Raw genomic sequence first — 13,011 nt, 5'->3', positions numbered from 1 at the left:
ATAGGACAGTTTGGGTTGGAAGGGACCTTCAAAGCTCATCCAGTGCCACCCCTGCCATGAGCAGGGACATCTGCACCAGCTCAGGTTGCTCAGAGCCCCATCCAGCCTCGACAGGGTTGGAATCATGATTGGATCATGGTTGGAAAAGACCCTCAAGATCATTGAGTCCAACCATTAACATCACACTGTCACTAAACCATGTCCCTAAGAACCTCATCTACGCATCTTTTAAACCCCTCCAGGGATGGTGACTCCACCACTGCCCTGGGCAGCCTGTTCCAGTGCCCGACAACCCCTTCTGTGAAGAAATTTTTCCTCACATCCAATCTAAACCATCCCTGGCGCAACTTGAGGCCCCAGAGCTGGGACAGAAAGATGTAGGACTTCCCATGCCTAGCAGTCTATAATCCTGATCTACCCCAAGGCGACGACTTCATGGATCACATGAATCACAGCAGCAACAGAAGGGAGAGGGTTGTCCCAAGGCAGGAGGCTGGAGTCCTCCACAAGAATAAAATTATTTCTTGCTCTTCCTCCTGTTGGACAAACTATTGAGCCAGGAGCTGGAAGGGGAGATGAAAATGGTTCATCTTGCTGCCAGCTGCTGCTGTGATCTTTGTGGAGACACTAAGCAGTTCCACAGATAAGAGGGATCATAGAATCATTTTGGTTGAAAGAGAGCCTCAAGATCACCGAGTCCAACCATTAACCTGACACTGTCACTAAACCGTGCTCCTAAAAACCTCATCTATAGGTCTTTTAAATGCCTCCAGGGATGGTGACTCCACCACTGCCCTGGGCAGCCTGTTCCAATGCCTGACAGCCCTTTCAGGGAAGAAATTTTCCCCAATATCCAATCTACATGTCCACTGGTGCAACTTGAGACCATTTCCTCTTGTTCTATCGCTTGTCACTTGGGAGAAGAGACCAACACCCTCCACGCTACGGATGAGATTCAACAGCTACTGAAGAAAGGACATGTCCACATGTGCAGATACAGTCAGTCTCGTTTGCTCAGGCTAATTGGGTCCCAGACAGTCTCAGGCCATGCTCTTCCATGGAGAAGTCACTGTACCTGCTGCTGAAGTGTTGCCATTTCCAGGGTGAAAAGAGACACCTGTGTTAAGGTTCAGCTTTTAGGTGGTGAAAACAGACAATTGAAACTACAAAGAGAAGCCAAGTAAGCAGAAAACACTTGCAATGGTTGAGTTTATCCAGATCTATAGGATCTTTAAGAGCTAGCAGGAATGCACGGTGTCTTTTGATATCGAAAAAAACAAAAACAAAACCAAAAAACCAAAACCCAGCATTTTTAGCAACCCAACAGACCGCTAAGCACGGACTGTGTGCTACGGTGCAGTCTCAGGGGAATATATACCTTCTGTTGAAGTCCTCTACTGGTATTTGCAACCACTCTTGTGATGAGTCAAGATATCTGAGAGATGCAACACAACTGCAGCCTGAGGTGACATATCTGTAGACCATATTTAGTGATACACAACCTATGCTGATATTTTAAGAATGGCAACTTCATAAATCATCACTATCTCTGTATAATTCTTCGTGTTAACTTGAATGGAACAAGGAGTCCCATTTATTAGTTCCGCAGCAGTTAATGAAAAGCAATCATTAAAACCCTTCCTATTGATTCAAACCTCTGCATTCCCTCACTCTAGTAATCTATATGCCAGATAAACATTTCTGCTAGCAGGTGCTCCTTTTGAATCCGAATCTTTCTTTAGCAGGATGACTGCAGATGGTTAGCAAGTCCTTCCTACACAGATCATCAGATCTATGAAATGCATATAACTTCTGTTTATGTGACCCTAAGTGACAGTCTTTCTGCTGGTCCTCTGCTGGCACTCCCAGAAGCAAATTCACTGTATCAATGATAAATTCCTATTATTTTCTCCCACCTCTGTGTGCTGCTGAATGCGAGCAGCCTTTAAAGTGAAGTTGCATTTTTTTTTAATTTTATCACACGTGTATGAAGACTCCTATAATTCTTTAGTTGAATAGAAAAGTTCATTCGACACAGACATGTGTCTACCAAAACTCTCTGCCTGTCAGAACAGATATAGACAGACCTGATACCAGAGTCTTCTGGGGAAACACATCTGACTGCAAGCTCAGCTGAGGAGTTGCAACCCTAAATATATCAGAAAAATGAAATTGTGAGTATAATCTACTTTATATTTTGAGGCCTCATTTTACAGCAACAAATTACAACAATGGACAGCTGAGAATTCACGGTGCTAACATTTAGTCTAGAGCATGCACTGCTCAGCATCCAGAACCTACAGTCTTCAGAATGCTGATGAAATACAACAATTTTGTGACATAATCACAGAATGGTTGAGGTTGGAAGGGACCTCTGGAGATCATCCAGTCCAACCCACCTGCTAAGGCAGGGTCACCAGAGCAGATCACACAGGAATGTGTCCAGGCGGGTTTGAATGTCTCCAGAGAAGGAGACTCCACAACCTCTCTGGGCAGCCTGGTCCAGGGCTCTGGCACCTCACAGTAAAGAAGTTTCTCCTTGTATTCAGATGGAACCTCCTGTGCTTCAGTCTGTGCCCGTTGCCCCTCATCCTGTCATTGGGCACCACTGAAAAGAGCCTGGTCCATCCTCTGACACCCACCCTTGAGATATTTATCAGCGTAAATAAGATCCCTTCTCAGCTTCTCTTCTCCAGGCTGAACAGCCCCAGCTCTCTCAGTGTCTCCTCATAAGAAAGATGCCCCAGACCCTTAATCATCTTTGTAGCCCACTGCTGGACTCCCTCCGCTAGTTTCTTGTCCTTCTCAGATGAGTGTTTGGCCTTAATCTGAATCACTGTCATCATCCTTCTTGGACTCCAAAGGGCTTGGCAGCAAGAGAAATAAGGGAAACTATTGCATTAGGCCAACTCCCTGACACTGGTGTATTTCCAAGTGGTGCATGTCTGAGGTCAGCTTGTAGACCACTGGAGATGGCAATGCACGGGTGGTGGTGCCCAAGGGATGCTGGCAATGGAAAAGCCCTAGGTCAGACCCAGAAGGGCCTGAGAAGCCTGCTGAGATGCAAATGCTGAGATAAATACCCCCAGGAACACAAGGGTTGTATATTTTCAGCGCCAACCTCTTCACTGCTGTGTGTGGGAAAGCTAAAAGCAGGTAACGACTGGGTGGAATTCAAGGAAGTCCAAACCCAGGTGTTGAGAACCACCTCCTGGCTCAGGGTCAGCACTTCTGAAAGGCAACGCTCAGGGCAGACACTAAATGATCTAAAAATCAGATACCTCAGGGTATGTGTTATGGTGTCCTGCTACAGGGACACGACTTTAAAGAGATGACCTCCCCTGACAGCCAGGCATGTACCTAAACAAATGGCTGAGATGCAGTCACAGAAGTGAACTGCATAAGATTTGTTTGCCAGATCCTGACTCTTGATGATGGTTGCAGTGATAAAGAATGTCCCAGTATCAAAACCAGTCTATAGTCAACTTGATAGTTTGCATTGGAAATCACTCGAATTACCCTCCCTAAACTGGCAGATTGTCTTCAGTTCCTTTGAGGCCTGTAATAGTCACACTATAGATTGTAAATATAATTCTAATTTTCCTCTCTTTTGGCTCTGTCAATGGAAGAAGTTCTGCCATTGGTATTTACTGGGTACTTCTGGAAAATGACAGTCACTTGAACTGGAAGAGTCCTGGTGAATGGATGGCTTTTATTCCTAGAAACAAGAGAAGACAGGGGAGATGCAGCTGCTCATGTGTGACATTGCAGACGAGGGGACAGCCAGTAGAATTACATCAGCCACAAAATTCTTCAGATACCTCCTTCCACTAGACAGTTTCCATGTTCTGCATCTTGCTGCCATTCCGCATCTCACCACAGCCAAGTGTCTCAATCTTTACCTCCTGCTGAATCAAAGCCAAAATTCACTTACCCTCCTTCAAAGGGGTTGTCTCCTGGGATGACGTGAGTGCTGTCCTTGCCAATCAGGAACTTGATCCGATCGTAGAACGAATGCAAACTCTGCTGGGAGACAGGGGCTTGTGTCTCCTGGATGATGTCCAGGGGGTCCGGGGATCCCAGGCACAGTGCGTTGACGTGGCACAAGGGCTGCAAGCAGCAGTCTGGGTCCATGCAATCCACCAGGCCATCTGCAGAAGGGTAAGAAAGGGTTTAGAGCAATGGGATGTCATGGACTCCAGGGCGCAAAGAACTTTTTCCAATGCACACAACAGAGAAATGTGCGCAGAGTAAGGCATGTTTCCTTAAAGTCCCAATGAAGACCCCCAAATATGCATTAATATGTGTGTATATGTGAAAAAAACCCACATACATATGAGATTAGAAGCTAAAAAACCCCATATTTGAGGTTGAATCTGGGATAAGCCATTTCACATCTCAGTCGCTCAGATAACTCCAGAGCCCCGGATGCTGTGTTATTATTATTATTTTTTTTTCTGTGCACATACCAATGGCTTTTGTACATTGATCCTGTCGCCTGTATGAACCACAGGAACATTGCATCATACCAAAGCTATCAGGGTCACTTTCAGCAAGACTAGACAGTGAAGAAAGCCACAGTGTCTACCATGGCTACAGAGAGATCTATGCGTGCAGCCCAATAAAGATCCTGGCTAGACAGATGAGAAGTGAGATTTTGCTGGGAAGATTTGGTCTCTTTTTGGCCTTTTTCACCTTTATTCCACGCAGATGCAGAGTAACAGATGACCTCAAACTCCCAGGATATAAATCTTGTACTTTCAGCACTACTAAATTAATAATAACAACAAAAATAGCAGTGGACACACGTGAGAAAAGCTTGCCAAGCGTACTTTAGTAAAATGAGGGTTTGCATATCTGTCAGGTCATCAAACACACAGACAGTTCCAGTTCCACTCCCTCCCCCAAGCTGTAGCAGCATTCCAAAGTCATTTTGAGATGCCACTGTTCATTGCAAACCGCTTAGTAAAAAGCGGTGACAGGAAAGGAAATACATTAAAAAAAAGCTCAGAAGAGGTTCGATGAAGCATCACAGTCAGAAATAAAAGTTGTTAGCATGTAGCAGAGATGGATCTTTAAATCAGATATGGGAACTGGATGTTTTTGTTCTGGGGTAATGGGATATGGAGCCCTTCACTTCCAGCTCATCAGTTTAAGCAAGGCACTTTGATAGAGAATGGAAATTGTTACCATGTGATGGCTGTACAAAGATCTATGTGAAAGGAGCAGCTGGTCTCAGCGTAGTTGCTGGGAGCGTTATGTATCAGAGAAACCACCTTTACAGCTACATCTTACTGGCGATTTCAGCACAGAGGCAAGAAATGAATGTGCTTGGAGAGCAAAACTGTCCTGAGAGATAGGTCTTTCTTGAAGTGGGATGAGATTTGGAGTTGTCAGGATAATGTATTTTTTATCTCAAAGAAACAGTAAATTAAAACAAGCCACTTTGTTGCTATCACAGGCCATGAGCTTTAGTCTCATCCCAGTTATTCCAATAGGAATTAGAAGTCCTTTCAGTAATGTTATTTGCATTACTTTGAATTTACTGTAACATGAATAGGATGACAATCTGATCTATTATTATTGTTGTAGTACTTAACGATGTCTTGCATGTCACGGACTAGGATTGTGTTGAGATATACCTGTGCCGTTCTTTCACCATGAGGGTGGTGAGAGCCTGTCCCAGGTTGCCCAGAGAGGTGGTGGATGGACCATCCCTGGAGACATCCCAGTCCAGGCCAGATCATCCAATCATGATTCCAACCCTGTCGAGGCTGGATGTGGCTCTGAGCAACCGGAGCTGGTGAAGATGTCCCTGCTCATGGCAGGGGTGGCACTGGATGAGCTTGGAAGGTCCCTTCCAACCCATACTATCCTACGATCACTGGCAACATCATTTCATGTGGTTGCCCACACACAGTAAACTGAACCAAATGCCTCTTCATTCCCAGAGCTTCCAGTCTACGTGTGGGTCAAAGCGGAATGAGGATCTGCTCCATGTAGATGTGCACACACACACCACGAGTCATCTCCACAAGTGCTCTGCACCTGCCACTAATGATAATGGGAGCAGTGTTACATTAGCAAAAGTGCTTTTGAAAATCCCATCCATTATCCTTACCTCTGTCTGGTCTGATATCTCTACATCTATATAACTCCTCGCAAAATTGCCACAAAAAATTTATCAGCTCAGGCACAAAACCTACCCATCTGCCTTTTCTCTTGATGACTAGTGATAATGAAAAAGAACTAATTATGTTTTATTTGTCCATTAAAAAAATGACTTGCTGCAGATGATTAGGCCAGTAGGATTCCGGAAGGTCAAATCTCAGATGGAGTTTGAGAGACAGTTCACAGAATTAAGACCTGCATAGATGTAACACGCTTATCCATAGCTACCTAATAGAGAAAAAAGATGGAAAAGAAACAACAAACCAGCCCTGTTACTCTATTGACTACAATTTCAAGCAAGATAAAAAGTTGTCATTTTCTCCCACACATTAATAATGTTTTCTAAGGCTACAGACACTCTGCTGAGAGGACAGCAAACCAGCTGTACCACAGCTCTTCATTACTCTGTCTTTATTCCAGGCATCGGAAATGTGCTTTGGGACCTGAAGCTGCAAGGCAGCAAGGAAACGCTGCCTTTGCCAGAAACAGCAGATAAATGTTTGAAGAGCAGATACACAGGACAATGTTTTGTACAGGTGGGAATGTCGAAGCCTCATCTGCAAATAAGCCTTTCAACTAATGGGTTTCAGGCCTGTACGGAATAAGTTGGGTGTAATCACACCGGAGAGGTTTTGTCATTGACGTCTTAAAGCCATTTAGGTCCTCAAGAGCTGGAACAGGGTTTAACTACTCAACTCGCTCTAATACCAACAGCAGCTTCAGGGCAAAGCATTTCTTTAGCTTAGAAAATGTAAAGACCATTTTTATCTGTGACACGGAGAACAACAAGACTTAAGTTAAAAAAAAAAGATCATAAATAGACCCAAGTGGTGCCCTACAGTGAGCTGTAAGGAGATAAAATGAAATTGTACACAGCTATGACTTCTCGTGACCTGAGATCTCTCACTGGATCCATCAGAATAGTAAGGATAAAGCGACATTTGCAAGAAGCTCCCTACCCACAAAGAGCAAGGCATTCAGGCACCCGCATGGATTAATAGAAAATCAAATCAGAGTAAAATAAACCTCATGATTTAATGCTCCAAATAGACAAAAACAAACGTGGGAAGCCAGCACCATCAGCAAGGGAAAATACAGCAAGGTATGATCTCACAGAACAATGTGAATTCATAATACAAACTCCTTTGAAATTTATAGAGCTTAAAGGTCAATTTTCCTTAGAACTCACTGCAAAATTTTTAGAGAGAGTTAACAGGAGGTGAACATGGGATCAGTGGCTTCTGCATCCCAAGTTTTGCAGCAGCAAAGCCACAGAGACCCACGATCCATGTCTGGATTCCCAACTCTGGTAGCTCCCAGGGCACAGATACACAGCACAATAAGTTCTCAGTTATGGCCATGTTTATACAGCTCTTGGTTTTAAAAAGTGGCATAATACGACCATGACACTTCAGACCAGAGAACAAATGTGTTGCTGAATTATCTCCACGCAAGTCCCGCGTAAAGGGATTACAGTAATTCACATGCTGTAAGGTCAAAGAGGCTGCTACGATCAGCTTGTCCGAACTCTTACATACACATTTCTTTTTCATTTCTTTCGCCTTCCAGAATGGCAGTAAAGCCTGTCTCTTAGAAAGATATCTCATATATCAAAGACAGCTGATTACAGTGAGTCCACCACTTTCTCCGGTAAGCTATTCAAATGCTTAATTACTGCTAGGATATTGCATCTTATTTCAAAGTTGAATTTGCCTAACTCTAATATCCCACCACTGGAACTCATTTTGCCTTTGTCTGCAAGGTTACTAACATTTCCTTCTGCCCTGCATGCTCAGATTCTTTTTCAAGCACAAGTTCCTCCACACAGAGCAACAATCCATTCCAAACCTTTTCTCTGAACAGATGAAGAAGATGAAACTTCCCACCATAAAGTTTGTTTTCCAGCCGCTGGATTTTTTTTTTTTTTTTTTAATAAGATCCTTTGATCTCTTTCCAGGAATTTCACATCCTTTGTTATGTGTGGGCACAGAACTGTGGCGGCAATATTGGGTACAGAAGAGAGACCACTTCCCAACTTTGGGGTTTTTATACTCCTAGGGTTCACAGAAGCCTTTTAGCAACAGCCTTGCCCTGAGAATTCGTGTCGAGACAATTCTCCTCAGTGACCTCTAAATCCTGTTCGGAGTCATTGCTTTTCAAGAGTCTCCCAACCTGTAAATATAACATACTTGCTTTGTTCCCGGGCTATTATCTTGCGTTTTCCTCCATTAAGACACATATTGTTTGATTGTGACCTTGTAGCAATGCGAGCCAGATCACTCTGTATCAAAATGATCTGGGTACATAATTTACCACCATACTAAGCTTTAGGTAACCTGAAGGCATTACCAGGAGAAATTTAAGCTACATTCTAAGACAATGATGAAAATGCTGAATAAGTTTGGATACAAAAACCAGTTCCAAGGGATCCCTTCAGAAACAGCTTCAATCATGGATGCCTTCCAATTAAGAAATTAATTTGGACATCTGTCACTGAGCCAGATTTTAAGACATCTCTCGTGTTCCTTATTATTTCCATGCAATAGGAGTTTTTACATCCTGAAGACATTTTATGCACCTCATATAGACACATGTGTCCATAACGCCCAGGCTGACAGTCCTGCCAAAAATAAAACTCTTTTGTCACACCTCCTTTGTATAAAGCCACGAAATAAATACCTTCTGCAATCTCAGAGTTACCATGGAGTGAATCAAATCACTGCCTTTGTGAAAAGGGAGCCATTGGCAGGACATTGCCACATTTGGTAAATAATGTGATCAATGGGCTGCATTTTTCATTAAGGCTTGTAATCATAGAGTAAGGAAGACTGGATGAGACCTCTGGAGGTCACCTTGTGAGCCCTGTCTCATCCCCTTCAGAGAGGGACATACATGACGACAATTAATAGGATCAGCAGAAAATGGTCATTTTCTGCCATTTAGGATAAAGCAGCTCCAATTTATTTACCTAACAGTATGTTTTAGGGGGCTGAGTCCACTTTTTTTTTCAGATAATCTGCACTCTGTATATCACCAGACAGCCAGTTTTACTTTGGGATTACTACATCTAGCTCCTTTCTTGTTGGTGGATTTGGAATATTGTTTTCAGAAAGACACTCTACCTAATGGGACGTGCTGCTTCCCTTCTGAGACTGTCTACAATCCATTTGCAAATCCATCAATCTCAGTAGTGAACTCTTCCAAACACTACCTTAGACTATAAACTCCTTGGGAGCTGAGACTGTCTTTTTTTTTTTCTGTTCTCAAAACATCTGTTTCAGTACCAAAGGGCTCTGAAGTGCCAGCACAACCCAATGAAATAACCCAAATTCTCATTAAAGACCTGTATCTGTAATGTATTTTCAGCCTGTTCTCCATGTAAATATTGCTTAATGGAAGAGACTGGACTCTGAAGCTACCTGTGCCTTCTTGGAGAAGGACCTTGGCCTAACAAACATGACACTTGCTTAATACCAGCTGTAAAACAACTGGTATTAACTGACCTTAAACACTCTCACTGTAGAAACTCAGATAGCTACCTTAGACAATGACAGTAGATCTGAAGATTGTCCTTATTCAGATGGAGTTTTACAAGACAGTCAATATCATAACAGCCTTCCATAGTCACTTGGATGCCAAACTTAAGAAGGGCTAAAATTGCTTGGCTTTCAAACACTGCGTGTGACCCAACACTTTCTGAAATTTGAGCCCTTCATGATGTTTAAATAGCACGCAAAACAAACAAAAAAAAAAGCCAGCCAGAAGTTTGGAAAATCTGGAGCTACTGGAGTCAGTGTGGAGGACTCAAGGCTGTGTCTTGGTTACTCTGCCCACCGGAGCTTCAGGTGGGTTGGAACATCACTATCTCATGCTCTCTGGTATTTACCATGCAAGGAGATGCAGGATCCAAGTCAAAAGTAATTTTCTTCTCAAGAAAACAAGAAATAAACTGAACCTGTTCCAGGTGTGTTGTGACAGAAACAAAGTTGGAATGGTAAGCACCATATCTGCCAGGTGGTTGGCTAAATGGGACATGCTGCTTCCCTCCTGAGACTGTCTAGAATCACAGAATAGTTTGGGTTGGAAGGGACCTTCAAAGGTCATCCAGTGCCCCCCCTGCCATGAGCAGGGACATCTGCAACAGCTCAGGTTGCTCAGAGCCCCGTCCAGCCTGGCCTGGGATGTCTCCAGGGATGGGGCATCCACCACCTCTCTGGCCAACCTGGGACAGTGTTTTACCACCCTCAGTGTAAAAAATGTCTTCCTCATGCCTGGTCTGAATCTCCCCTCCTTTAATTTTAAACCATCACCCCTTATCCTGCCGCAACAGGCCCTGCACCGGATTGAGATTCTAAGGCCCACAACCAGCCATTTCCTGAGAGGCGAACCAGTGTGCCTATGGAACATCACTACTTATGAGGAGAGGCAGATCGTTCGGCTTATTTCTAAACCAGAATGAGGGCGACATATTCTCTCCTCAGAAAAAAACCTAATTTTCATGTTCACAGCCACTACTATCCTGCAAAATAATTACTCTCCAGCAGCAATGGGGCTCCTGTCCCTGCACTCCTTGGGTTGCAGCTGCACTTGCTGGCTGCAAAGTGCTCACAAGTCCCACGGCAGCCTCATTCCTTTTTCAAATCCCACGCAATCGAGCTTCCAAGTCCCTCACCTGCCACCTCTCAGCGCCAACAAGGTGTCAAGGATTAGAGTTTTGTACAGAAGCAAAGAGGCTGGTTTTGAGAGACTGCTTCTGCAGTAAACAAGATCAGCCGAGAGCTAATAAAATTTCAAATTAGCTGTGACTTTTCATGGCCCCACAATTGTGTTGGCTGATTTAATGGGCAGCGTCTTACCTCGCTGAGATTGAATAATTGAACATTTCTACAGAGCTATGGATGCTGCACCAAAAGTCTGCCATGCTAACATCAACAACAGAATGCAAATAACCTTCAGGCAGAGGTGTTATTATGAGTTTAAGCAGACTCTGACAGTGCAGCATGTCAAGTGTCGGGCTGGAACAGGCAGGACACAGGTAGGGATGGAGCTGTTTGTAGGCATCCTGTGGACTGTGACACGCATCGACAGTCCTGGACACACAGACAGGAGGAGGAGGTGAGGCTAAGGACCCTTATTAGGGTGAATCATAGAATCATAGAATTATTTGGTTAGAAGAGGCCCCTAAGAGAACAGAGTCCAACTGTTAACCCAACACTGGCACTAAATCACGTCCCTAAGAAGCTCATCTACGTGTCTTTTAAACTCCTCCAGGGATGGTGACTCCACCACTGCCCTGGGCAGCCTGTTCCTATGCCCAACAGCCCTTTCCAGGAAGAAGTTTTTCCTCATATCCAATCTAAACCTGCCCTGGTGCAACTTGAAGTCAAATCTGGGAAAGCATACATGACAAACTCAAGGATTGCTCCTGCTGAAGATCATGAGACTTTAGATTAGATATAATGAAGAAATTCTTCCCTATGAGGGTGGAGAGGCACTGGAACAGGCTGCCCAGAGAAGCTGTGGATGCCCCATCCCTGGGAGTGCTCAAGGCCAGGCTGGATGGGGCTTTGAGTGACCTGGTCTAGTGGAAGGTGTCCCTGCCCATGGCAGGGGGTTGGAACTAGATGATCTCTAAGATCCCTTCCAACCCAAACTGTTCTATGATTCTACGCAAATAATTGCGTCTCTCACCTCATCCAGTTCTTTAACTTTCCTTTCTGTGCCATTCACCAGACATTATCACTTTTTGTGAGGACACTGTCTGTCTTGTATTACTGGGAGAATTTGGATGGGGAGGGTTTAATATCTAGGTGTGCAAAAGTAAAGCTAACAAAGCATGAGCCTTACCCTTGAGCAAAACAGATTTTATCCTTCCAGCTCTAGTCTACACTCTGGTGAAATGGAAACTAAAGGAATGACTCAGTACTTCTGCACAAAACACAAGTTATTGTTCAAGTGAATGCTTGTGCTGATGAAGGTTTATGAAGGTAATGATGTTCTGACCTGAGCTGAGGACCAACACTCAGTTTGCTTCGTTTGGATTTGGGGAATGAACAGGTTTTACTCCTGCACTTTGCAGAGAACAATTTTACCTATTCAACAAAAGTGTTGTAGCTTTTGGCCCCACTGGAAGGAATCAAATGAAAACAGAACACAAATGTAAGGAACAACAGCGATGTGACTGTCAGCACCCTGTGATCACATTAGCTATTAATATTCTCTTTGCTCTTTCTATCCCACCTACTCCGTTTTGATTTTGCCTGAATAAGGTTCTCACTGGTTGTATTCTGGCTCTACTAGATTGCTGGTTTCTTGGGAAATGAATTGCCCTCACATCTTTCTCGAAGTGCTCAGCACATGTTTACAAGTTCAAAATAATGTAGTCATACGTAATAGTAATGTATTTGAACTACAGGACTCCTTGGGCTCTTGTGGAGAAGCAAGAGTTCTGCAGTAAGAGTCACTACAGAAATACTTTGCAAAAAGTTCATCCTAATTCAGACCTACATTCTTGTTTAAAAAAAACCAACAACAAAACAGAAAAGAAAAAAAAAAGAGGCAGAAGGAGGAAATCACAAAAAACACATGATAATCTGGGCATAAACCAGGGCTATAATTATGTGTTTAAAGTCTACAAGTTCACGGCATCCCCCAGCTCATCATTGCTCTGGAGGATGCAGCTGATGCAGCTGTCTTCAAGGGATTCTTGCATTCTCCAGGCAGGCTTATAACACAGAGACTTACGTATTGCACAACCTGCAAAGCAGTGCAGAAACCAGGCAATCTATGTTTGGAGTGAAATTCATGAAGCTGAGCAAGGGCCCTTCTCAGCAGAGGAGA

General features: G+C 43.8%; 1 protein-coding gene across 1 annotated transcript in view; it reads right to left on the bottom strand.

Moving 5' to 3' along the window:
* Window positions 1-13,011, bottom strand: part of TENM4 (teneurin transmembrane protein 4) — a 627,658-nt gene that overhangs the window by 95,008 nt on the left and 519,639 nt on the right. The window contains exon 18 of the mRNA XM_065629610.1: window positions 3,935-4,151. Coding sequence (XP_065485682.1) covers window positions 3,935-4,151 — 217 coding nt within the window. The remainder of the gene's footprint in view (window positions 1-3,934; window positions 4,152-13,011) is intronic.

This window comes from Caloenas nicobarica, chromosome 1, assembly GCF_036013445.1.
Source record: "Caloenas nicobarica isolate bCalNic1 chromosome 1, bCalNic1.hap1, whole genome shotgun sequence".
Classification (NCBI taxonomy): Eukaryota; Metazoa; Chordata; class Aves; order Columbiformes; family Columbidae; genus Caloenas; species Caloenas nicobarica.
Note: the sequence above shows the minus strand (reverse complement) of the source record. Positions and strands in the feature narration are given on the sequence as shown.